The sequence below is a fragment of the Poecilia formosa genome, unplaced genomic scaffold (assembly GCF_000485575.1).
Source record: "Poecilia formosa unplaced genomic scaffold, Poecilia_formosa-5.1.2 Scaffold206, whole genome shotgun sequence".
NCBI lineage: Eukaryota > Metazoa > Chordata > Actinopteri > Cyprinodontiformes > Poeciliidae > Poecilia > Poecilia formosa.
This window is the reverse complement of record NW_006800145.1, coordinates 1,155,456-1,183,298: the sequence shown is the minus strand read 5'-3', so window position 1 is coordinate 1,183,298 and position 27,843 is coordinate 1,155,456. Positions and strand designations below refer to the sequence as shown.

The 27,843-nt window shown below is 40.9% G+C and overlaps 1 protein-coding gene across 1 annotated transcript; it reads right to left on the bottom strand.

Moving 5' to 3' along the window:
* On the bottom strand, window positions 1-27,638 carry LOC103148503 (protein AF-17-like). The gene is made up of 20 exons (XM_007567310.2): window positions 27,205-27,638; window positions 24,471-24,550; window positions 24,321-24,375; window positions 24,088-24,197; window positions 17,384-17,487; window positions 14,706-14,799; window positions 14,461-14,568; window positions 13,802-13,891; window positions 13,285-13,432; window positions 12,390-13,205; window positions 11,673-11,872; window positions 10,235-10,352; window positions 10,019-10,085; window positions 9,256-9,404; window positions 7,637-7,834; window positions 7,326-7,402; window positions 6,319-6,686; window positions 5,161-5,251; window positions 3,825-4,037; window positions 1-2,963 (listed from the first exon to the last, which is right to left on the bottom strand). Exons 1-20 carry the CDS (start codon window positions 27,311-27,313, stop codon window positions 2,928-2,930), a joined length of 3,231 nt encoding a protein of 1,076 aa, XP_007567372.1. The 5' UTR covers window positions 27,314-27,638; the 3' UTR covers window positions 1-2,927.
* Between the last annotated feature and the right edge of the window lie 205 nt (window positions 27,639-27,843).

Below are 27,843 nucleotides of genomic sequence, written 5' to 3'. Positions count from 1 at the left end.
TCAGTAAAATACATTTATTGACAAAAAAGTTGTCTTTTTTAATTTTGCACACAAAAATATCAAAATACTTTACAGGGCTTTGAAATCTGAATATTGTCAATTTGTTTCGATCAGTTCTGTCAAACAAATTCACTGTACAACGACAACGCGCTTTCCTTCTTATAATTCAGTGTTCATTTCATTTATCGTCTTTTTTTTAATCTATTAATTCATGGGAACAATGCATTTTAAATGATGCATAGTTATAACTTGGTATTTAGCTATACATTTGAGAGACATCGCTGCATTTCATGCAATCCATATCCTAAAAGCTGACGTCTCATTCAGAGCCAGGTGCTTAAATGTTGCAATACATAAAAGATACACAGTACGACATTCATAACATGGAATATGTCTGTTACCCAAACCTCAAAGGAATGAACGTGTTTTTACACAAACATATTAAAGTTTACAAGTTATTATTAAAATAATAATAATAATAATAATAATAATAACAATAATAATAATAAAAAAAAGTCATAAAAACAATTTACATTTGGGCTCGCAGGGCCCCAGTGCAACATGACAAAGAAACCGCTTCAGCAAACCTTTGCTCCACTCTTTGAGTCTGAACTTTTTCTTGGCTGAGAGGAAAATCATGACGACGACAAACCTCCGTCTTGCAGTCACACTAATAAAACATAACCAACCATTCACCTTCTGTCACTGCTACAAGTACACATGCCTGGCAAAAGAATAATTCAGATCCTTAAACTTCTTACAACCACAAACTTCAATGCATTTTATTCCATTTTTTTTAATGGTGGTGGCCAACACAAAGGGGCACATAATTGTCAGGTGGGAAAAACAAAACAAAACAAAAAAACTCAGTTTTACAGAAACTGAAAACATTTGAATTGTTCTCAATCCCATCTAGTCTAACATGCCAAATTCAATCCAATGAAACAGACTTTAAAAGTCACCTACTTAGTAAACAGTTCAGATGTGTGTAATTTAATCCCAGTTTCTGTTTTCTGGTTCATACAAAATAACTTTATGAATTAAATAACTACTTATTTATCTTCTATTTACACTGACACACATCTTTTGTGTTGCTCTGTCAAAAAAAAAGAAGAAAATCTAATTAAGAAGTTTCTGGTAGCTTCAGACAATCTGATAAAAGTTCAAGAGGAATGAATTTTTTTTTGTTTTTACAAGGCACTGTCTCACAAACCAGGGAGACGCTTGAATCTGTGAAACAAACCCATCACCGACAGTTTGGGAGACTTGCGAACAGAAAGTAAACAGCTCAGAAACTCAAGTGAGAGATGTAAATTAGAGAAAATCGATGTGTAGGTAAAACCAAGTCAAACGGGCTACGGTCGAAGAATCAAGAGTGGAGGAAGGTCAGCCTCTACGACGGGGTTTCGCTGTCGTCTCAGTGCCGATAACAGTCACATTACGCATCAAACACTGCTATAACAAGAGTTCAACTCTTTCCTATGACTGCAACGTGTGCTACAAATTATCGTTTCTCAGTCTTCTGAAGCACAACAATAAACTAAAGAGCTCTGCGTGTGAACACAAAAGTCACAATAGAAAAATGATTTGACACTTGACCATACGGTTATTCACAAGTTTTCACTGTTGAAATCTTCAGTCAGCTATCAAAAGTATAAATGAGTTTAAGAAGTTCATTTGGAAACAAACGATAAAAGCCTCCATGTGCCCGAGTTATAGAAACAAAACCTATCAAAGACAAAGAGGACAGAGTGAGCCTGTGGGCCGCGGGCTCTCCCTGTAAATCTACCCCATTTATTAAGGCATTATCTATCCAGTATTGCTAAAAGAAGAGCTAGTTAAGAGTTATCCATGTGGGAAGGTAACACAAAGAACTTCAGGACAAGAGTGCAAAAATACTCACAAGTCATAAACCTCTTCAGTTCGCGGCGGCCCACTGAGCATCCTTCAGAAGGGAGTCTGTGGATGACTAAACACGCACACTCGTTCGGGAAAACCAATGATTCCCTTTCCAAAAAAATTTGGTTTCGTCTGTTTAATCTCGACAGCAACTGGAAGGGTATAAAATACGGAAGGAACTCTCATCGTGGGATGGAACGAAAAAGCAAGACGCCCCTCAATGTTGTCGGCGTGACGCTTTTTTGTTTTTCAACGTTAAAATCGAGTGAATGCCACGTTTTTGTTTTGTTTTTTGTTGTTTTTTTTTTTTAGGTGGTCATTCCTATCCACTGAAGGCTGCTACGGTAATGACTCGGCACGAAATAAACAACGGAGCACAGTTGGCAGAAAGTTTGAGGTAATAACTAGCTTAATGAGGAAACGCCACTAACAACACACCAACTTGACTACATCTTATACTTAAGTGCCGGGGCGAGGCCGAAACGCTCAAAGGATGAGGACAAAACCGGGTGAACGCATACGGGAAGACGAAATATATCGAGGAAGACAGCGGGAGGTTGCCGGAAGTGCTTCCTCGCGGACCGACTGGAAGCGCTGGTTTTGCGCGGCGGAGGGAGATGTCAGTGCTCGAGTAGTCAGAGCCAAACTCTTGACCTTCATGTCAAACGTCAAAAATAAAAACGCCCACCCAGCTCCTGCAGCGGTGAGCTTCATAAGCAGCCCCCATTGGTCAAGCTAACAAAATAGTGCAATTTAAAGAAGAGACCACTGTAGTCATGCTCTCTGAAAGCTGCCTAAATGACAATGATAAAAACCATAAGATGGACCTCTAATATTAAGAGCTTCAAAACACACACACAAATAAAAAACTTCACCTTAATGTCACGTTTTACATTCATAGAAGTTTGTCAGACAAAGATGACGGAGGAGGGAGAGACTCGAGAGCCCAGAACTTCACAGAAACCGGCGATTCTGACGGGACGTCGTCATCCGAACTGGACAGGAAGCAGCGGGGGGAAAAAAACACTTCAGCCGTTCTTGTCTCCTGCCTTCTCTCCCGCTGTCTGGGGGGTAAAAAAAATGTCAGAATGCAATTAAATAGCAAGAATTATTTAGAATGTCTTATTTATTTATTACTGTTGATCACATTAAATCCAGAAACGTTACCATATTTTATTGGGATTTTGGCTGGTGACAGACAAAACATAACCCGTAATCATAACGTGGAAACAAATGAAATGCATGATTCTTATTTTTTGAAGTATTTAGTGGATTTGTATTCTGAAACCTTGAATCATTTTTATGTAGAATCACATTTGGCAAGTCTTTTGGACTTGTAAAAGTACCAGTGTATAAAAGTTTGTTTTGTTAATATATGCAATATATTTGCTTTAATGTGAACCATAATTCATTTTATTTGTATATTTAGGCTTAAGAATTAAAGTAAAACATTTACAAGAGTGAGAAAAAAAACGGAGGTAAGAGAAAACATGCAGACAGGGTGATAAGGAATAAAGTCTGGAAAAACTAATTCTTCTATTCTCTTCTTTTTTCTCTCTCTTAACCTGAAATAGAAAACCAACATCAAATTCTAATTTCAGGCTCAGGTAGAAACCCTGATTGATGTTGGAAGATGCATCTAATTATAGAAAAGATATTACTCTATTTCAGAAAGGTCAGACAACAAGGATATTTGTGCATCACTGCGGCTTAAAAAAAAAAAATCCTCAAAAAGAACAGAACAAACATTCAAATGTCAGAAGAAGATGAAAGAATACGCCTGTTTTCTTTCAGAAAGGTTTGATCATATTGACTCGTTGCAGCAGCCAGAGTTTTAATCCTCTGGAGGAAAAATCAGAATCACGGCTTGTTGGCTCGAACCTCGATGGATTCGGTAAGCTGTGAAATCCTGCAGCAACACTCACCCCAGGTTTGTGGAGCACATTGTCCTGCAGACCAAAGAGACCCCCTGCCTGGCTCCCCTGTAGGGGAGACGCAGTTGCCGATGACAACAGGTTGGGCGACTGGGAGATCAAGGGCGAGTTAGGGGTTGAGTTGAGCGCTCCCGTCAGCGTGAGGCGCTGCAGCTCCCTCTGTCTCTGCTGCTGCAGCATCTGGCACACCACCGCCTGCTGCTCCTGGAGGAGGAGGAGGAGGAGGAGAGCGCTGTGGCTTAACTAATCTGTGATCAGAGCTAAAAGCAAACAAACAAAACTTCCGTTTCAATGGTCAGCAGCCACGTTTGAAAAGCAAAGAGAGGGAGAGAGCGTTAAACTGCAGGGAGGCATGCAACCAGCTCAACGGAGGTGAACAAGATTTAGAGCTACAGATTCATCACTTTGCTCTGAATCCTGCGAGGCTGGAGGAGTTTGAGACGTCTTGCTCCAAGATGCACTGCAACAAACCTTGAAATTCATATCTTTACCTGTTTTTGTAACAGAACAGAAATAAGAAATCTTCAGTCCCCTTATCGTGACAACTACTCAGCTTCACAGTCAAACAGGAAACAAACTGGTTTCTATAATTAGAGAGTGTCAAAGCGCATGACTGGTTGAAACCCCAGCAGACTTTCAGCAGTTTGCAAGTCAAATAAGCATTGCTGCATCACTTTGGTGGAAGAAGCTCTCCATATGGGGAGGAGGCAGCTTCGCTTAGCACTTGGCGTTTTCACTAAGCAACCTCAACATGTTCTGTGTACAACTCGTGCTGCAATCAACCCACATTTAAAGACAGCAACTAAATAAAGTGGATTCTGTAAACTGAGACCAGGAAGACTAGGATTATGTGAGCTCTATTTAGATGTGTGACCATTTGTTAGGGCCACAATAGTAGTTAAACTGTTTTAACCATCATATTCATATCGGTAATAATTGTAATCATCATAATAGCAACACCAACAGGGATAAAGACAATATATTTTTTTTACAATAAGAAATAGATAGTAATAACTAATAATAATTATAGGCATGAAAGTCAATAACAAAATCAAAGAAAGTAATCATTGAGATTACACTGATGAACACAAATATTTCTACATATGAAACAAATTATAGAGTAACATCTGACTTTGTCTGCTAAGTGAACCAGCGTATTAAATGCCATCCCTTCCTGTTGTACCTAGCAGACCTGGTTTTTGAAGAGATGAAGGGAACTACACTTTCTCAGGCTGCAAGGAGAGACGCGGTTTCTCTTTTTAACGAGTCTGACTGCATGCACACGATCAAGACGTACGAGATGAAGTGATAAGAACAGTGCCACTACCGGTGTGAAGTTCTGCGAGGCGAGGAACTGCTGGAGCTGCTGCTGCTGCTCAAGGAGGAGCTGCTTCTGCTGCTCAGACAGAAAAGAAGACCTGGAACAAACGTAAAACACCAAGTCAGCTCACAGAGCAGGCAATAATGTCTCTGGTTGAAGGATAAAGTGTAGCACTGGTTTTTGTTAAAACCAAAACAAAGATCAAGGAGTTCAAGTGTGCAGCGCCTTGCAAATAGGTTCACTTTTCCACATTTCGTAATATTTAAAACCCCATAAAGCTCAATGTATTTTTACTGAGAGTCGACATGATAGAGCTACGTAAGGTGCATCTCTGTGAATTGGAAGTAGCAGCGTAACATTGTCTACCCGGCTGCACAATATGACGGTGCGTTCGACGCTTCGAATTTGACGTGTGTGCACTATGAATGGAGACGCTTGGCATTTTGCGCTACACCTAGTGTTTCGCGCATCTGATTTGCATTCAAAGTCTATGTGGAGGTGCGTTGAGGGCGTGTCATACACGACGGCTCTAGCCGTTGTCTTCCATTGGACGCTCTTGACGCTTCGGACCCTCCAAACGCTTCAAACGGTTCAAATCTTGCCGCACCAGATGCTCGAAGCGAGCCGCAACGGCCCTAGACGCGCCTCCACATAGACTTCGAATGCAAACCAAAATGCTTTTGGTGTGAACGCACCATTAGAAAGTCTTCTGCTGGCAACTTTACTATTAAATTTTGCAATGGTAATATCAGTTGGTGATACGCGCCCATTTTCTTCTTTCCTCTCTTTCTCATCTTTAACATTTCGGTCAGTGTCATTTGTGTCAGATATGAGCATCTGCTGCCGTAAACAAAAAAGCTAGCATTTTGAAGACCACAGTTCAAACTATTATTTGGGACAAAAATGTTGAAAACAATTTATTCTTTTTTTTTCTTCCTGTTTATGCAATAGTTGATGTTCCATCACACAAAACCCCAATAACGTACATCGAAGGTTATGGTCATAATGTAACAAAATACGCAACGATCAAGGAGTGTGAATACTTTCGCATGACATGGCCCTCGGTTTATCAAAGTGGTCTACAACGAATTAAAGCTCATCTCGTGGGTCAGTGCGTCTCTAACAACAACAACAACAACAAATGGAAGCGAAGCGGCTACATACGGGCTCGCGTTCTTGGGAAGCTGGAACCCCTGGGCCAGCGCCTGGGCGTTGAGGGGAGGCGGCTGGGGGCGCAGGGCGGGCAGCGACGGCTGCTGAGCGCTCTGCGCCGGAGACTGGATCACGCCGTTCAGACCGCCCAGGACACCGTTCATGTTCAGCTGCGGGCTCCCTGCGATGGACGCGATGAGCCCGCCCACCGGCAGAGCGGAGGCGCCGGACTGACTGATGCCCCCCAAAGCGTCGCTGGGCCCTCGGTTCAAACCGTTCAGCAGGGGCTGGCCGAAGGAGGCGGGACTCTGTTGAGGAGGCGGGGTACCCTGGAAGGAGAGCGACGAACTGCTGCGGGACGGACTATTAGAGTGGAGCTCCTGGGTGAAAAACACAAAAACTCGACTTTTAGCCGTTTATTGCACATTTCCTTTTATCATAAAATAAACAAGACAGTAGAAATTATTCTCCTAAAGAGATTTGATAGTGATAACGCTGCCTGAGTGTTTGGTGATATCGCAATAGAAAGGTGATCGATATCAACAGGGTAATGCGCCCAATAGGATTTTCAATCATTTCACTGAACTCTGATCCAGAAGTGCACAGCATTCTGGGGGATGTAGGCAGAGGAAAGACTTTAGCCGGTCAGCCTCTCATGGCTAGCTGTGCAAAGTGGGTGGCAACAACTAACTCATTCACTCACTGTTGACTAGTGATCAACGGGTTGTTAGTCAATAAACTGTTGAGTAAGTTGCGAAGCAGCAGTTTCATGTTTTACCACTACGCCTCATAACTGCTTAGCAGTAAAAGGAACTGTGTGGAGAAGATGAGTGCAACAACTGGAGAGGAAACTGTGGATAAAGCAGGAAAGGTCACATTACCAGTTTGGCATTATTTCAGCCATTTAAAACGCACAAAAAAAAATAACCAGTAATAATCGATATCAACTGGTACGAAATTGTGACTCGTTTTTCAGCCACGCTGCCCGGCCCTGTGAAGAAGGAGGAGAAGTTTCTCACCTCTGATGAGGTAACAAAGGAGGTGTCATTCAGGAAGCAGCTTTTGGAGAGGGGACTCTTATTGGTGCTCAGGGGGTCTAAGGAAATGAGAGGAACATTCACAGGGTAAAAACTACAATTTCTACATTCATCACAATCTATTACGTTCAGTAAAACCACAGCAAACGACTATGTTAGAACGACTCGGTCTCTCTTCAAGCTTAATCACATTAACATTCTGGTGCTGCTAAACGGAAGTGGGAGTGTGGGAAGGCTCCGTGGCACGACGAGGGGACAGAATCCCGAGGGCGCCAAGAGACGAAGAACCTAACCTTGAGAAGACGACAGAAAGCTGAGCTGCGAGGACGAGTGCAGGCCCGGCCCGGTGTGGATGTGGGGCTGGAAAGGCACCGCCAGCTCAGTGTTGAGCAGCTGCAGCCGCTCCCTCTTCGCCGTCAAGCTGAGGATCTGGTCCTGGAGGCGCTGGTTCTCCTGCTGCAGCGAGTGCAGCGACTTCAACATCTCCACAACTGAAAGAGAGAGCGCGAATGTCGCAAGAAACTGTCAGTGATGGGCGATTTCCAGAGAGAAGAAAGGTTAACGAGGGTGATCAGATAACTGGCCAGTGTTTTTTCCGCGGTCAGAATAGTGCACAGTTTATTTTTACCAGGTGAGCCATAATTCTCCACAGCTTTCAAGCATAAGGCTTGCAAAACTGTGTTTTAGGTCATACAGATCTTTTTATTTTTTTTAAATAAAAGAAGTCAAGGTTTTTCCTTTCAATCTTCACTTTACAATGACAGGTTATATTGGGAGCTGCAGATACCCATCTGTATGTATTTATCCAACCAGATCTGCACCGTCTGCTTAGAAACAGCCCTGCACGTTACTGAAAAAGATCCACATAAAAACGCTGCCAGCAGAAGCAAAACAAACTTTACTGAAGAGTGAAGCTTTATGTGCTGAGTCAGACGTGTTTAGAAAATAAATGAAGAAGCTGGCGCATTTTAGTTGGTGTCACAACATGTTTTTTTTTTCTTTCCTTTCTGGACCAACAAAATATCAAGGTTAAATTACAGAAACTCACGTCTGGACAGATCGTCTGTTGCTGTCAAGAAAAATGGAGACCGAAGCGCTCAAAGCACAATTAGATAAGTGTAATGTTGAACTATGACCTATCCACTGCACAGATATTGAGTTTTCAAGCATTTATAGTTGAAATCAGATTTTTCACACTGTTGGACAATAAATATGGTTGTTCCCATTTCAGGTCAGTAAGCAAAATTATTTAAATGTTACAATAAAAAAAGGGAATTTTTTATTATATTCTTCAAAGTCAGAGGTTCACATACACCAACATCACAATGCAATTTAACAATGTGGGATAACCCCAGATGATTACGTCAAGGCTTTGTAATCGTCTTATAAGATAATTCACAACATTTGATCAGGCAAGATTTCAGGGAGAGAACCACAAGTCTGGTACAGTCCTTGGTTACAATATTCAGATGTCTTAAGGTGCCATATTTGTCTCTTAAAAACTACGATATGTAAGTAAAAACAGTATGGAAAAGTCCAGAGGCCACATCTGTTCAGGAGAGAGACGGTTCTGATTCCCAAGGATGAATACTTGGTTTAAAATGTGTGACAGACAACTTTTTGTAACCAAAGAAGCTGGAGCCAAAATTGCAAAATTTCAAAATACCAAAGAGGCAAATGATCTGCACCTAATTGAGGTCTATTACTCAAGGGAAACCAGCTTAGCAAGCAACGAGTGGTTTTTAGCGCGGAATCAGTTGGTCATAAAGTGGTTCCTAAACTCAAAGGAGTGAGTCAGCAGGATCGTTACACACTTTGTTCCCACAATAAACAAAACAACTAAGCATTGTTTAAATTTAACCGATCGAGACTGAGAGCAAAACGAAGCCACTGCAGTCTTCTGACTACTCACTGTTGACCCCCATCTCTCCGTTTCCGTGTTTCTCCAGCAGGAGCTCGATGTGGGAGCTTGCAGGGGGAACGTTCTCAGGACGGGCTCTGACTCCAGAGCCCAGTCCGTCTCTCTGGTCAAACAGGAGAGGTAGACAGCTCATGGGAGACCTGCAGAGGGACAAGGACAAAACCGGTCAGACTCTGGGTTTGGGTCAGCTTTCATTTTAACTCCTCTTAGTGATCCAGCTCTTATTTTCCAACGAGCGACAATGAGCAAACTGCAGTTAAAAAACATATATATTGTTTATATGTACTGTATAATCAACTCGACTACTAAGTAAAATATTAAATTGTTAAGTACAAAAAAATAATAATAATTTTCAGCGGTAATAAAATGCACAATAAATATATTATAAGCTGGTAATTTAATAAAATATGCTGGTTCCAAAAAAAAAAAATAAAAATATTAACTCTATAATCTGGGTAACCAATCAGAAGCCAACAATAAAAGTTTAAAACTAAAATACAGTAAATAGCTAAAAATGTATTACTAGTAGTGATCATTTCATTATTTACCAAAGTAAGTATTATTATATATAGATGTATTTTTCTTATTTACAAAAATATTTATATTTTGACCTGTAAAAAGGTATTTAATGACTAATTTATTTACTTTATTATCACATTTTTAGGCCTTTTATGGTTCTTTGTACTGACCTCGATTAATATTTATGTATTTAAAAAGCCAAAAAAAAAACACAGATAAAAGAGCAAAGCCGTACTGTGAGGAAAGACTCTCTCTCGGCGAGTTTCCCTGACACTGGAAGCGGCAGTCATCGATGTCGGACTCTGACAACCAGAACAGATAAATTACTAACAGGACGACAGGTTGACTGAAAACTTTGCTGCGTTTAAATTTGAATAATTAGACGCAGAGTTATTACCGGTGAAATGCAAGAGTATTTTTGCAGGAGAAAATTAAATATGCTTGTTGTCACCTGGCAACGAGGTCTGGCCTTGGCTCAGTAGTGGCGGCAGTGTCGAGGCTGTGGAGAGACAGCTGGCGAAAGGCTGAGAGGAGTTCAGACTGTAGGAGGCGCTGGAGCTGGAATGGACCTGAGGGACAAAGATCAACGTCAGACAGACAGACAGGCAGGCAGGCAGAAAGCCTCCGTTGGTACTGAAAACCCACGTTGAGGTCAGGCGGTTCATATCTATGTACCAGAGGAAAATGGAAATCATATGTGGGTGAAGGAGACGGCACCTTTTGTTGAACTGGAACGACAAGCTTATACCTTCAGAGGAAAGGGAGTCAATTTTGAAGAAATGTGCTCAACGATGACTGAGTTTCTGAGCATTATGAAGGAAATTAATTAAGAAAATGATTAGTGCTCAGTTTTTTTTTTTGTTTTTTTTTTGTTTTGTTTTTCTGTAATGGGTGCTATTTATTTGCTCTCTATTATTTTATTATTTACATTTGTTTACTTTAGCTTATTTAATGTAAATCTCATGTAACTTGCTTATTTTGTAATATATTTATAACCAAAATCTATAAAAAATGATGAAAAAAAGAAATGCGCATCTGTGAAAAATTGATCTGGCCAAAATTAGGTTTAAATTTCCAAAATGACACATAAAAGTTTCAAAAAGGAGAAATTCTAATTCTACCGATTCCTGAACAACGTAGAAAATCCCAATAATAACTGAGCAGAACTGCGCTCCGCTTGTGAGACCGACGATGGATTACCGAGTGTCTGTTTCGCCAGGCATCCTTAGTTCTCGGCTTTTATGACATTGTTTGTTCACTAATGTTCTCTAGCGCTGCGTCTCCCAACCCCGGTCCTCACCGCCCCCCTGTCCTGCATGTTTTAGGCATGTCCCTTCTGCCACACACCTGAATTTTATCTCTGGGTGATTAACAGGCTTCTGCAGCATTTGATGGTCATGCAATCATTTGAATCAGCTGTTCTGGAATAGAGGCACATCTAAAACATGCAGAGCGGGGGGGAGGGTGAGGACAAGAGATGAGAAACACTGTTTTAGAGGTTTCCCTGCTTCAACACACCCCGTTCAGATGATTGCAATTCAGCAAAAGCCTGTTAATCAGCCATCAATTGAAATCATATGTGCTGTGTGTGTGAAGCACTCTAACAGACCTTTGAGGTCTTCACAGAACAGCTGCCGAGATTAAATGAAATGCTGAATTTATTTACATATTTTCTAGCCGTACTGATCACATCGCATCCACATGCACACGATTATTTACTGATGTGCAGGCAACTTGGGGGCACATCAACGTGTGCCAGCGGGAAGCTGGAATCTGTTTTCTTTCAGGCTTGTGCAGCACTTTGATCAACCGAAGTTTCTCTTTCCTGATTAGAAATGACAATGACTCGAGTTTCCTGACGGTGTCTGAGTGAATCTTCTCTGACGTACCTGCGTGTTCGAAACAGCGCTGACAGACGGAAGAGAGAGCGAGGAGCCGTGAGATGAAAGCAGTCCTGAGGAGAGAGGGGTGCTACACATCGCTCCTCCCAGGGACAAGGAGGTGCTGCACACTCCTCCACTCAGGGAGAGAGGCGTGCTGCAGACTCCGCCACCAAGCGTGAGAGGATCCTTGAGACTGGAGTAGATACCTGAGTGAGGACGGGGAAAAAGGAATCAAATTCAAAAGCCTAGGAGGAAAGAAAAAGAAAAAAAAACCCTAAGGGTTTTTTCTTCTCTTGTGGCAAGTTGTGAAGCTCAAAAAACACGTAAGGCACCCGAGAGGCTGAGTCGGAAAGTAGGCCAGGAAATGTGCAGCTCACACAGCAAACCATATCTAGGACAATATCTCTGCCTCACACAGATTCAACAGTTCTATGAAGCAGATTTACAAAATATAAGAGCAGTGTCACGAGGCCAAATCTGTTGATCCTGGATGGCTTTTCACTTCCTCTGTATCTCTGAGGTCATGATTCTCAGATAAGCTGATGGGTGTCATAAAAAAACTTCGACAATTTAGAGTCAATTTAGAGCTTGAAAATCAATACAGCAGAGTTTAAACAAATAGCAATTCATTCAGACAGACAGACAGACAGACAGACACACACACACACACACACACACAGGATGTTAGAGGGCTACCACACATGCCCACCCACTCAGACTCACCGGAGCCGAGCAAAGAGTTGCTGCGACCTGCAGAAAAACTCCTAGCAGAGGAGGAAGAGGTTGTAGAGGAGGAAGAGGAGGTGGGAGGCAGCGTGGAAGGGAAAGCAGGGTGGGACAACGACGATGATGATGATGGGCTCTGGTAGAGAGAGGAACTCAAGGCTGGGGGCGGCGGCGCTGGGGCGTCCGCATGGTGGTGGTGATGGTCCTCATCCCTCCGCTCTCGGTTCTTGCTCCCACGCGGGCGCCCCGGGCCGTGGCGGCTTTTCTTGTTGCTATGGTGCCTCCGTTCTCGGGGCAGCGGCGGGGGCGCGATCTTGTCCTTCAGGCTGGCGTCCTCCAGGACGGGAGGCGCGCTGACCTGAGGCGGCTTTGAGAGGGATTTGGAGGGCTTGTAGTCGCTCGAGGAGGAAATTTTGCGGATTTTGCAGGTGCTGCCCAACCCCGACGAGGAAGTGATGCGCATGATGGAGCCAAAGGTGGAGATGGTGACTTTGTTCTCGAAGGGGCTCGAGTTGCTCTCCGTCCGCTCGTGGCTTTGAGACCCTGCGAGGGGACAATCGGCCGGGGTCAACGCGGGGGGCTTTTGGTATTTACAGTCTTCCTCCTCTTCTTCTTCTTCTTCCTCCTCCTCTTCATCTTTGCCATCTTTCTCTTCCTCTTCGTCTTCCTCCTCCTCCTCCTGCACCGCAGACCTCCTGTGGCGCTCCTTGCGTTTCTCTCCGTTGTGGTCGTCGCCTCCGCGGTCGTGCTCGCGCTCCAAGCGGGAGGACGATGAGAACTGATGGAAATCCTGAGTGGCCGACAGGGATCCGCCTGCAGGAAGACGCAAAAGCAGTCAGACACAAACACTCGGAACGACTTTTCGCCGTGACAGAAGTGCCGCAGGCGGTACCGGTGTTGAACGGGCTGGAGGAGCAGGAGGAGGAGGAACAGCTTTTTCCGGTGCTCCCCGTCTTCTTACTCCGATGACCGTGACTGTGGGAGCTCAGCTTCTTCGGCTTCCCTTCGCCGTCTTTGCTGCTGTGATGTGTTGAAGATATCTATCCATGCACATCCAAAACGACAGGAGAATGTTTAACGTGTTTTATGAATGATGGCTGTCTTTAATAATGGCTATCATGCTCTTTCTGGGTGACATATCAATCTGTTTTAGCTGTAGTTTTTGCTTTAGTAGTAAACGCATATTTTTTTTTTAAAATCAGTTAATGCATTTACGCAACTCCATAAATCGACAAAGAACTTTCATCACGTCATCATATGACGGTAATGCGATGCTACTGCATTCTGACCAAAGTGTGTCAAAAAACCTTAATACTGATGGAAGAAATTGTGTCAACTAGCGTCACGTCTCTAATGTAACTAATGTGACCGGCGCGTCTTAAGACGGTCTGTGGTTCGGCTGTTTGTACCTTTTCTAGACTGCTTGTTGTTATGGAGGAGCTCAGGCTGTCTGAAGACTTCTTGTGCCGCTCTTTCTGACGAATCTTGTCTTTATGACTCTTAAACACGCACAAACACACACACACACACACCCGGTGTAGAATGGTCAGCATGTGTACAAAACAAACATCTGTCAACTTCACGGTTGACAGAGATTTAAAGAAATATTTCTTTCATTTTTACCTCCCTGGAAATTCAGGATTAAATTGAAAATTCATTCCCTCACATTTAAAGTTCTTCCACACCAAACTCCGTTTCATCTTGGAAATATTTTCTAGCACGTTGATTTCAAATGTTAGATTTATTTCTGCGAAAGGGAAAGCGTTTCTCTCCACTGATCAGGCTCTACATAAATAAACTGATTGAAAACATTCCTTCTCCTGCTTTGTTTTGCGTCTTTTTCAATAATCTATATAGATTCTTAATTATTGATCTCACTGATTGGCATTAATTACCGACTGGCCTCACTATTTTTGTAGCAAAAGTTTCACTTAAGTTGTTTCAATCCATCTCTGTCAAAGAGTAGAGGGGAAAAAAACAAAGTGACTTTAAACTGAGGAGAGAGATATTGCAGGTGGTTAGTAAATACCAAGTTACTCAAACTAAATCAGACCAAAGAGTTGTTTACCTTCCTCTGTTTATGGTGGTGATGTTTTTCCTGCGATGGAGAACTGGAGCGCCCCCTGGGATGACTGAAGGAGCTACTAGCATTTTCGCTTGAGCGCAACTTCTTCTGCTGTAAAAAAAAAAAAAAAAAAAATCAACTTTTCATTCATTGTATATATTAAAAAAATCACAATAATGACAAAAAAGAAGCAACACAAATCTCTTGGAAAAGTAGGCTATATCCGCAAACAATGATTTTCTTTGTACCATTTTGTTGTAGTGATGCTTGCAGTAACCACAGTATTTAACGTTGTCGGCTTCTGGGCCTTCTTCCTCACACAGCAGACCAGCCATCTGAGCACTGAGCAAAGCATAGCACAGGGTCATAGGTCAGAGTCAAGCTTCTACACAAACCAGACAACACAGTTGAGCCCGAGAGATCAGTCATGACCGAATGAGTTCAAGTTTATTCCGGATTTCTTCACAACCTAGTCAACATTTGGTCTCTTAATTAAGAACATTCAAAACAAGATAAATGCACTTGACCGTCATTCATTTCAATAACATGTTATGTTGATGCTGGTACTTGAGTTAAATTTGCATGTTTGATGATCTTCAAGATGGAACTTTAGACAAGGTTTCTCTTCGCTTCGTGCTGCGTTATGAGATCTGGCTGCACTATGTGGCTAGAGAAAGAGTCCATGCACTAAGATCTGGACTTCAAGGAAAACTCATTACACCTATGCCTTCACTTGTCATTGAGGGTACACAAGTAATTAGCTGCTCCCTCAAACTGGATGGCCCGACACATCACATTGGAACAAAACCAAAATATCAGCATTTTTTTATTTGTAAATTCGTATGAAGGGAAGACGACTCAAAGTTATATGTTAAAGGTAACAGAGATATGCCTAAAATAAAGTCAGAGAAACAAAAAGGTGTGAGGAGCCATTTCAAAGAAGACTATTTTCTACAGAAGACCGCTAATACAGCCTGCTACTTATAAACGGAGTGAATGGTAAGCATGTAACAGGAAGACTGAACATAGTATAGAGAAACTGCTCTATACTGTGTACTGGGCATGCTGACAATCTTTTGGAAATGTTATAGCAAGATCTACAGACTTTTAAGTAATGCATATAAAAAAATGTGGCTTGGAGGTAGAGATGCTAAACAAGAAGCTCAAGATAGTTTATAATGTTGTCTGTCGTCATTTTCTGTGTTTTAGAACTTTAGTAAAGCCCAATTTTAAAGTGACTGCTCTCTCACACAGATACAAGCAGAAAAATAAAATACATTTTTCAAAATATATTCTGATTATATTAAGAGTAGAGGCAATATTATATCTAATTTTGACCCAAAAGCTAATGTTAACTTACTAAATGAATTAAGTAAATGTTAAACAACAAGCTAGCTAAAGCCAACATGATGATAACAGCATTTTTTTTCCCAGAATACACCAGTCTTATCTGTTTTGACTGTTTGTTTACGAATGCAAACACAAAAGATTTCGTTTTCCTTTTTTTATTATTCTGTGTAATTCATGACAAACAGATCACGTGGGGCACATACACATTTGTGTGTGGATGCGTCACATTGTGTGTGTGCGTTGCGCCTCGTGTGGGTCAGACGCTTTTTCCTTGTATGCCATGAGCCTCGTGTGGCATATTATGGGTCAGGAACTGTGCGACGTCGCCGTTTCTGTGTGGCATGTGCATCGCGTGCATATGTATTTGTGTGTGGGTCAGGTGCTTTGGTTTTGTGTGCCACACATATCATGCGTGTTGGGGATGTGGTTGTGTTCATGTGGGTCAGGTGAGGTGATGGTTTAAATAATATCCTGCAGGCATCCCTGGCCTCGCATACACTTCCTCAGTCTCTCTTTTGGCGTCAATCTCAATAACCCTGCAGTCGTCTTGAAGTTGTGTCGTCCTCTTCCTCGTGCAGCAGAACGGTCTTTTGAAACCCGTTCATAGAAAGCCGTATATTAGCCGCGTCGCAGTTTTCAAAGCATGTGAACAAAGTAGCGGCTTATCATTCATTAATTATGGCATGCTGTACAACGCTTTGTGTCTGTGAAAGGCGCTTTATAGATAAGCTACTTAATTTACACAAACAATAGCAAACTTTGAATCTTCTTCACTTAGTAACAACTTCAATACCAAGCAGAGTTGCCATCAATGTAATTTGGTGCCACTAAAGAGTGGTGAGTTTAACTGGAAAAAGGTTTGTTTGGTTTTGTCAGAGCAGATGAATATGAAAACTAGACAATTGCAAGTCACCAGCAAAACGTCTTGAGACGCTTGTAGTAATTGTAGATTTCCAAAGATGCAAACAGAAAGCTCTCCAACCTCATCCCTTGTTGATCTTTTTTTTTTTAAATTAATTTAACTATTTCAAGACAGCTCTTCAATTTAGACAAAAACAAAACAACAAATTGATGCCATTTACTCCTCTTCAAGAAAACTTGTCATCAGCTGAAATCGTCATCTGCAGATCAGACGTCTGTCAGACTTTTGCTGATCATAAAATGGGTACAAGTTCCCCCGACTGTTGCATTTCTAGGTTTCGTCGCTGAATTTAAAGCAAAGGAGAAATAACAGTTCAAATCAAATACAGGGGTACAGTCAGACTGCAAAGCAGATAGCCAGAGCCTCTTCTGAAATGGGAAATAATGTTAACTATTGTATTCCAGTATTAAATTTAAGGCTGTTCAATTAATTAATTAACATTAATTGAACGCACTGTAAGCGACGGAGCTACAAGAAAAAGTACACAACGTATTCAAAAGAATGAATGCGGTACTGCAGGAGAGAAGGAGAATCGCTATTTTAAAGCATCAAAATATTTGATGTTTTGTCTACGCCTTTTGTCATTTCCTTTCATAGAACCCCACCAGACGCCGAACATCAAACGCAAACATGATGACGATGCTCATCACTCACCAGGTGACGTGAAAAGCCTGTCTGCAGCCCTGCCTGTTGCAGGTCATGCAGGCTCCACAGGCCGCCTTGCTCTCCCTCCCGTGGTCCTCGCAGATGTAACACGTCTGGGCGGCAGAGGACACCAGAGAAAGACAGAAATACGATTCAGAATTCACAGCCATGTGCAGTGTTTATACCAACGTGACCAGAGCAAACACATAAAAGGGAGTTGCACCAAATAAAAGATTAAAGCGCTAATGTAAAGGATTAGGATGTTTAGCAGATGAGGGTTTAAAACAAAATTGTTTCTTCAGGGTTTGATACGGCAGAACTGTTCACCAGATGTTTAGGGAGACTGGATCGTCTGTCATCACCTTTAAATATTTTTGGTGCTCCCATCCACACAATGAATGCATCAGGAGAACGATTCCCTTCACTGTCCAACGTCAAGACTGAACTTTTCCTGGTCAGTGAAGAGTACCAAGAGGATTTCTTTTTGCTAAATTGCCAAAGCTCAACGTTCTTTAAATGAAAATGTTTACATTTGGATCCCTGGTATTTTGGTAGTATTGATTTTTAGTCTTTACGGATTGGTTTAGATGCTTTGACAAGCCTCTCCCAGTAGTGTAAAGAAACTTCAAAAGAACAGGTGTAACTGAGTCTTTTCAGCTCTGCCCACGAAATTTTCTGTGGGACTGTGTTGTGTCATGTTGACTCTGTTGTCCTTAAAGGGGCAGTACCATGCATTTTCCTGGCACACAGTGCCATTTCTATAGCACAATCAGGTTACCTTTGGTTGTAATAAAAATGCTGTAAATATATAACAACACATTTTACTACGTAATTTGACATCTTGAAATTGGGTCTCTCTCTCAATAAGCTCCTACTCTTTCCCACAATGCTTCTAATTATGCCGTTTATAACCATCTTGAGGACCGCTGGACTACAAAGTGGTTCATATGATAAGCTCAGCAGACTTGCAGTCCCACCAGCTGTTTGCTAATTGCTGCTGACGCTAGTTTGGAGGAGTTGAATGGGGGAGAAATGGGGGAAGAAGGGCTCTATGAGGCAGAAGCTTGCAGCTCCGAGGAAGAGCGTCATGCAAAAGGCGGCGCTTTGTGGGATCAAGCGTTTAGGCGCCGTCTGTAACATTACAGGATGATACAGAGCTCAAAAAAGTACATTTTACATAAATAATCATAAAAATCAAAATATTGAGGGTGACGGTCAAAGCAGTTTGTAACTAATCTGCTGATATGATCAGACTCATTGTCCATTTTAAACACCCACTTGCGGTCAAGCTCCAGTTTCCTGCCTGATGATTTGAGATGTTGCTTCAACATTTTCTTTTTTCATGTAGCCATCTATGAAGTGAACCAGTTCCTCCCGCGGCAAAACACCCACCCACCCCCACCATGATGGTGCCACCTCTGTACTTCACTGATGGAAGAATGTTTCTCATTTTCAACTAAATGTAGAAATGGCCAATATAATCAGTCTACTTAGTTGCAATATTTGGCTTTTATAATGATTTGGAACATTTCATAAAAGATCGTCTGAGACACAACCCGTCTCCTCCCTGAAAAGTATCGTGGCTGAACATTCCCGAACTGTTTTTACTTGGATATAATTATCTAAAAATAAGAATGTGGAACCTTCAGACATAAGGAAATTGATCTCATAGCTAAACAAGACTTATAGAGGTCCAAAATTATTAATTTCTTTATTTGTGTTTTGTGTGTCGAGATGTGGGCTTGACATATATATATCCACAGGTACGCCTTAATTTAAAACAATTATTTGGAATTAACCAATAAGATGTTTACAAAGTGATGACATCATCATCTGGGTTTTCTCAAATTAAGTAAAAGGCAGACTCATTCAACAAATCAGAATATTTTTTTTAAAAATCTATTGATTTCCAAAGCTTTATCACCAAGTCAAGCACATTAAATAAATTACACACGAGTGGAGGTTCGAAAAACTTCATTTTTGTTGTGCTTTCCAGTCAATGAAAACATATTTAAGATTGGAGTATCACAGCAAGACAAATAAAAGACGGGCCTCTTCTCAATGCATTGAATACGACTGAACTCTTAGTTCATTTTTAACCTCCGAATTAAATCGAACTCCTCCTTCATGATCCCTAAAATGGGAAATGTTTAGTCTGATGTTAAGCCACGGAGGGAGGATAAAGAAAGGTTATGCGACTCTCCAAACATCATATGCAAGTATCTGGTTTCAACTGTACATGTGGGCCTGCACGAGATGAAATGAGCAAGCTTTGTACTTGTCCGTCAGCGTTCCTTTAGCAAGCAGGGCAGGCTGGCAGGGGGCAGGAGAGGCCTAGCAACAGGTGCGAGACAAAGGAACAGCAGGCTCTTCACCTTTTTCACTCCAGCCGTCTCCGTTTGCTCTTTCTCTCCCTTTTCCCTCCATTCCCCACATCCCACAGAGCTCTCTGTTTCGCTCTCAGAGGATGACGCTCGTGCAGTGAAAAGCCGGAGACACAGCCGCACCGAGCATGTAAAAGGGAAGAGTGGCTTCTCAAGTTTTTGCTGTCCATTGTGAGGCTGTCTAGGAATGCAGGCTGCAAAAAATCTGGATGAATGGCTCTGACGGGGCAAAGCTGCATACAATTTACTGTAGCTGACAGTAATATGAAACCGGGCCCTCAAACACTCACACATGTGTATTTATATGTAGGCATACACACACACACACGCACGCACGCACGCACATCAAAGGCACTGGATTTCCAAAATGATCCTAAGATTTCCTTTTAGGAGAGTTTATCTGATACGACACATGTTGTAGATGAACTGCCGCCCAAAAGTCTTCATTCACCTATTTGCCGTCCAGGGACCCAAACTTTCAGGCAATCTAGTAAAGTAGTCTTGAAGAAATGCATCCAGTCCTCCTAAAGGTCCACCCCCTTAAACTTTTTACTGCCAGCATCAATACATATTAAGGATTGAAAAGTTAAATTTTTCTTTGTATGTGTTTTTTTTAGAAATGGTGTCAAAACTGCTACAATTTACTGTCATGCTTTTAAAGAGATGCTGGAGTTTCAGCAACTAATTTCTACTGTTGTGTGCAGCATAGAGTACTGAAATGCTGGCCCCTCCCCACCTGTTGCTACACACTGCTGGTCGTCTGGCTAAAGAAAGATTGCTACACTGTTTGGCTGACAAAAAGAAAATAATCCAATTATGATTGGATTTATGAAGTATAAATAAGTATAAGGTAGTACTTCCATTGAGGTATTATTGTTTTAAAACTACTAACAAGCTAATAGAAGCAGCATGTGTTTTATACAGCCAACTAGAGATTAACAATCAATGCAGAGATTTAAGCTAAGCAGCAGGAATCAAATTAATCTAAAGAGATTAGATTCAGTTCATTTTTCACCATCAGGAAATTAACATTAGATTTGCATTAATGTAGCAAAACCAAGAATTCACAAAATTTCAGGTCCATCAACAAACATGAGCCTAAATGCAGTTTTTTGAGTTTATCAATAAGCTGTTGATATTTTTATTAATATTTTTAAAATATTAAAACATAATTTAAACAAAACAAGCACAAGGAAATTCTTTATATTTTTGAATTTGTATTTAAGTTTTAGTTATTGGTTTTTAAGCTGTGTAACTCAGTGCGCTCCATCAGTTTTTCTAATGAATTTCCCTACTAAGGAACAAATAAACTACTATATCCCACTAAAATCAAACAAATGTATAGGGACACATGCTTCATAAATCAAAAACAAAACAACATAAATCCCCTTTTTTCCAGTATAATGTGTTACAGTCTTGGGAGGAAAAAATACTATCCACAAAATCTGAATCTGCAGGTGAGCTAATCAAAGAAAACTGCCATGAAAAAACTGACAGGAAAAGCCTGGCTGGTGGATCTTGGTTTTAAATTAAACAAGTTATATTGTGTTATATTTGTCAGAAATGTTTGTGTTAATAATGAAATTGAACCAAAGTATGTTAACTCAAGTTTATCAGAACTGTATACAATCAGCTGGCCATTAAAGACTGTATGTTTAAGGAGTATAGGAGAAGCAACAGGTGACACCAAGTTAAATCTAATGAATACAGAGGATTTTTTTTTTCTTTTTTGATGGTAAATGTGCATCTTTGTTTCACGCTGCTCCAGCCTACATCTGCTTCAACTGGAAATCTTCCAGAGTTCCCAGAACAACAGTCACCGTGACCTCGACACACTCAGCTTAGGGCTTTTACAGGATGTGTAGGTGGGAGCACAGCAACCAAGTATGAAAAAAAATTTCAATACAGAATAAAAGTAAGAGTGAATAATACAATACACATCATGTGTTGTGCTAGCCACTGGTTTTTCAACATTTGAGTCACTGCATAGATGTGTGGGGCAACATTTATGTGACCAACATAAAAATCTTGTTTGTTTTTAAAAAACAAAAAAACAGAATAAAAGTCCTACATAATGTAGATTCAAAAGAGCAGTATGTTTATTAACTCACTTACATTTACATTTAAAAAATTAGTGAAAGTTTTTAGTTATCCAACAATAAATTGGCACCAAACTTTTGTGCAACAGCATCCAATGAAAGTGATTTAAAACACTTGTATGTCCATAAAATCAAAGCTGAATAAGAAGGGAATTTGCTCGAAAACAAAATCATTCCAAGTCTAATGGGCCACAGCAGATATTAAATATTTACTGTTTATTCCGTCGTCTTGGAATATGAGAGGGGCAGATTACATAAGACGCACTTTCTTTCTGCTTCTGTTTTACTCGATAGACTTGATCCGAGTTTGAATCTGTGACCTGAACACTGCGACACGTTTATTGAAATTAAATTAGTAACATAAAAGTGGAGACATCATGAAATCAATCAAATCAATTGATTGATGACATAAAGCTGAAATTAGCCTCCAGTTCCTCAGCGTGGCCATTTCAGTGCTTTTCTTGCATTTGAACCAACTCTGTCATGCCAATCTCCCAAAATAAGATTGTTCTGGATCAGAAGAGTAACTTGCGTTAGAACCATGGATCACAAAGGGTTCAGAGACCAAAACAGCTCTGAAATGACAGAGGTTTTATCTTCAAGTTTTATCAATGACTCAAACGTCCAAAACAAACTATTGGTTAAAAATCAACAGATATATACAATTATTTAACTAGAGTTACTGTCCAAATTAAAATTATTTAATTCTTTTCCAATCCAGTTCCTGTTGATTGTCCAGATGACAGTAAAGTATTTTAAAATACTATTTATGCACATTTTACTGTGCAAAATGGAGCCTTCTGCAGTATAGGTAGCTGTAGCGGTGTGTCTCGAGACCACATGGCGTTTATCCATCAGCCATACTTTTTACTGAAACTTCACAACAAACCATGACACACACAACAACAGGGCTGAGGAAACTCATGCTATAACATCAATCACCTATGGTTTCTCTCAGAGGGACATGAGTTTTATCTTCACCCTCTCGCCATCCACATAAAAAAATGAAAAAAAAAAACAAAAAAACAGGCCAAACAACAATTTAAAAATCTCTTGCTTTAATCTTAGACTCTCTATATGTAATAATTTAATGGTTTTGAATGAAAGTATTGGAATTTTAACAGTAAATTAGTGAATTTTGCATTTGAACAGAGTAAATGCTGCTGTTCTTGAAGGTCAAGAACGACAGCCAACCAACACAGGTTAGACGTCTGGAAAGGACAGCAGCATATTTTCATTTTCTACCTCTGCTAAACTCTCCTTCTGAGCAGAAACTTAGTTAGGAAAGTTAGTTTTCCTTTGGTGCCAAGAAGGTAGATGTTGTGATCAGCAACTGGACATTCTTTGCTTTGACCCAGTTTATCTTTTCCTTTGCCGAAGCTTCTTTTTTTCAACTACAACACATTTTTATCACCACCGTGTCATGATAAAACCAAGCTGTATGATTTTCTAATCTCTGGCCTCCATAAAGCAAAACCGTGTTTTGTTTTACCCTGTTTGACAGAAATATGCAGCTGCTGCAACATCTAGGGATTTGTAAATAAGTGTTGATAAGAAAGCCAGTGAATGGAAAATATGAAAAAAAAAAAGTTAGTAAGTTAAAATTGGTCAGTAAGCAGTAAAACAGATATGCTGTAATTAATTTTATTCTGGTTTATATGCACAGAGAATTTTGATCAATAATCTGGAGTGATACAAAGAGAGACAGCTCTATAATTCAGCCATTTTTAGACAATCAAAGTTAATTATAAAAGCTCTGATCTGTGCATCTCTAAACAACAAAGTAAAAAGGAGCTTAGTTCTCCACTCAACTCATCCTGCAGAAGCATAAAGTTTTATTTGACTGCAAAAAGTGAATTACTTGGTTTTGTGAACCATCTCTCTAACACTTGCTCAGTTTATACGAGTCTCCTGCAAAAACAAACGAGTATTATTCTAAGAACTTTTACTCCCAAGTTTCTGCACAAAATAATGTGCTCCTTTGATTGTTTTTTTTTATAGGTCATTTTCTCTCTCTCTCTTTTTTTTAGACCCAGTTTGATTATTTTTTGAAGGAAAACCCCCTCCCCTCAAAACGTAAAATATGCACAGCAGATTAAAGATGGCACAGCACACTGACTGTAATCTCAGGGATTAACCAGTATATCCTAACACTCAGATTTCAGATAAAGCTCTGCTCTCCAATGCAGCACTAATGCAGGTTTTCCACTTAGACGTGCATGTTTTGTACCTTGAGGTATCTCTCATGTGGGACATACTGCAGGATGATGGGCTCCATGGTGAGAACGTTGGCAAACTGCACCTCAGGGATGTAGAGCGCGCACACAACGTGGGCCCAGCCTGAGCAGCAGAGAGATTAGAGGGAGATGACAAGGCCCTTTATGGAGGTCTTTAATCTGTTTCAGGCGCACTGATGGAGATCTCAGAGAAACGTCAGGAGAATTAAGGTGGACAGAGACTCACCGCCACTGTCTGTCCTTTTAAGGGCTCCATCCTTGTGGGGACACAGTTCGCATCTCTGAGGCAAAAGAGGAGACAGCAGAGCTCACTGTGAGCGGAAAAATCAGTCATTGCAGGTGAGATGGGAAGAGTGAGACATGTTGGCATACTCACTACTCGTGCTGCTCGTTCCTGTGACTCACACTTCCTACAGAACCACGGGCCGGTGGGAACCTGGACAATGCCGTAGCACGCTGGGACAAACACACAAACAAACCAAGTGACTCCTATTTTCCTGCTTGTTTTTTTTCCCTTCTTCAGTCTAATTAAAAACACATTTTTGACAAGATGAGGAGAATATGCTCTAAAAGAAATGCTTAAAAAAAAAAGAAATGCTTCCTAATCATAAACTAATTTGCCGTATAAAATAATATTTGTTCAAAGACTTGGGGACAATCTTAAATTCAATCTGAATTTTGAGACAAGCAGTATTATCTCCACAATATCTGGAAAATATGGTGCTTCACATTTAAGTAACAAAAAAAGAAAAAAAGAAAAAAAAGGAACCTAAATGACAAAAAAAAATGTCCTGTGGAGAAGTTGGAGATGTGGCTGGGCGATAAAAATAAAATCTCTGATATCTTCATACTTAATCTGATTTTAAGGCATTTTTTTCTTGCTTATTTCTCTTGAAAATAAATTACAAATGACAAAAAAATATGTCAGAAACTTGCTTAACCCCCAGTGAGAGTTGATTCAAAGTCCAAATAATAAAAAAGAAAAGTTCTCCACCACTTGGGCTGTACAGTCGTGTTTCAGCATCTCCATCACCAAAAATACCGTCAGGTGTCAACATTAAAGTGAGTGAAAATCTGTTCGACTGGCTAAATAAATTATTGTCTTCAACATAATAAACGTTATTATGATATTGCATAAACTCCCATTGCAATGCTGATTATAATTCAGGATTCTGTGCAGCTTTTATAGAGCTCACAAAAATATATTTCTACCTGATTATTAAAAGGAAGTGATAAATGATCCATTAGCTTAAAATTAAACCAAAAATCTTATTTTGATTTCTTTTTTTGTAAGTCATTTCCAGATTACTTTTTCCACTGACCCACAGCCACACCAACAAAACCTCAAAATCACTCAAAATATATCTGTAACAGTTTGACCGAGTGAAACGTTGAAATGTCAGCATTTATTACTACAAAATCCTAAAGATGTGTAAAAACAACTAAATGTACTGAAGAAGACTAATTGATTTCACAGAATGTTGTCTGGCACATCAAGAAGAAGTGAACTTATGAATCTTGGTAAATTACAAGATGTAAGAATGTAAAAAAAAAAAAAAAAGCAACTTCCACATATTTTAAAAATAAATCCCTTTTGTATTTAAAACTATTTCCATTCTGCTGCTTCATAGCTCTTCTGTAATAGTCTTTGTTGAGTTTATCCACAGCAGAAGACATGTTTCTTCTTCCTACAGGATGCAGTTTGGTTTTAATAATCCTCATAAACATCTCATTCATATTTATACGGCGCTTTCATCCCAGCCATAAATTTTAAAGCTATTTCAGCCTTTAACTCATCTATCATAAAACCTAAGCACTTCTTGGTCACTTCAGAGACAAAACTCCATTTATCTCATAGTGCCTTGCAAAGTGTTCACGTTGTCATTTGGCAGCCATAATCTTCAGTGTTATTACTGTAATTTGTGTTAGAGGACACAGAGAAGTCCATAATCTTGGGTCGTACGTGCTTTTATTTTCCATACAAACATAAAACCTGGAAAAAGTGGAGCGCATCTGTATTCAAATCTGACTGAAACAACATTTTGTGGAAAATCCTATTACAATTCCACCTTCCAGCAGGACTATGACAGAAATACAGAGAACAGAGCAGGTAAACGAAGGCATGTCGATGCATTAGAGCCCAATCTGGGGCAAGACTTGAAAATTGATGTTCACAGACCCGCAGTCCAAACCTGACCGAGTCTCAGATCTGTTCCTGCATGTTTTCCTCCATAGTTGTCCTCCCATCAAATCGTCCTATCTGAGCTGTGGATATCTAAAGCTCCTCCAGAGTTACCGTGGGCCTCTTGGCTCCTCCTCTGATTATTATCTCCTTACAGCCAGATGAGTCTGATAGTTTATGTGGATCCTCATGAAACTGGTACATTGTTATACATTACTCAAAGTGCTCAAAAACTCAGTATTTGTAGTTTTAACTTGTCTGCTATGTTCTTTGGTCTCAGTGATGTTCACTAACTGAGGCCTTCAAACAACAGCTTGAATGTAAAAACAAAACAAACAAACAAAATAAAAAGCACACCTTGCATGCATTTCTTTTCTACAACATCACAATTCTGCACTACGTCGTGTTGGTCTGTTCCAACTTTGCGGTTGCAATGTGAAGAATAAAACAAAAGTTCAAGAAGTGAATACTTTTGCCAGGCTCTGTAAATAATAAACATCGCAGATAAACATCGCAGAATCAAGTCTGACGATTTACTCCATGGATATATGATCCTGGGAGTTAGCTGCGCCCAATTATACGAGGTAAATAAAACAAAGCAAGTGTCCAAGCCGGCGGGCCTCACCGGGGCTGGCTTGTGGTGAAAACTGGTTGCGTGTCATGATCAGCCACACACGGACCGGTCATGGAGGCACCATCCATCCTTCCTTGATGTCAGCAAGCCTGCCTGGCCCTGAGCGTTCACAACAAACAGCACGCCTGCCTGCTACCCTGCCTACCCCTCCCACACGCTCGCAACACGCACGTACACAGAGCGAGCCTACCTCAGAGACCTGCCGTCCTCTGAGCGCCGCTGGCCGCTTCCAGCCGCCGGGCTCAGCGACCACAGCTGCCCGCTAATTATAAGCTAACGGCGGCTAAATGTTACCTTGGTGAACGGCGACGCTGCAGCCGTGTCCATCACAGTACACCAGCGGGTTCTCAGCCCAGCCTCGCTCGTCTGAACACACGCAGCAGCCTCCGACCATTTCCCGCATGCTTCTCCCATATGAAGAAATAAATTTCTCCTCCCGAGTAACGGCCCAGACCTCGGCCAGGCCTGTCAGGTAGACATCCGGCACTTTAACGCTGTACCGGGCATAGTCATCTGCCGCGTCAGAAGCACGGGAGTGTTTTTGCCGCAGCGGTGAAACCAAATCTCGGCGTGTAAAAAATTGCGCTGCTTCGCAGCTTCTACGTTTTACCGTGATGTCCTCCTCCCGTCCTCAGAACAGATGCAGTGCGCATGCTCACAATTTGTCCTGCAAAGGCATCAACTTGGGATCTGAATCAATTTTCTATCTTAACATTTTAAGCTCATAGCTCTATATGTCTTTCAACTAGATAAAATCATACATTTCACCCATCGCTCAATTGCTCTGTTAAAATAATTTAGCTTAAGCAGCAAAAACCGTTGACTGCTTTTTTTTTTTTTAATAAACTGTGAAGAAACAACGCCATCTGCTGGACTTTGTAAGAATGCAATTGCAAGACATTTCTCCGGTATTTCACCATTCGGGCTGAAGCT

What these genes read in the sequence shown, in the direction of transcription:
- LOC103148503 (XM_007567310.2), bottom strand. Translation starts at nt 27,313, where the DNA reads ATGCGGGAAATGGTCGGAGGCTGCTGCGTGTGTTCAGACGAGCGAGGC. An exon ending in AGAGAGAGTCTTTCCTCACA is followed by an intron (nt 9,405 to 10,018) that starts GTACGGCTTTGC and finishes GTCCCTCTGCAG; the next exon opens with GTCTCCCATGAGCTGTCTAC. An exon ending in CTTCCCAAGAACGCGAGCCC is followed by an intron (nt 5,252 to 6,318) that starts GTATGTAGCCGC and finishes CGTTTGTTCCAG; the next exon opens with GTCTTCTTTTCTGTCTGAGC.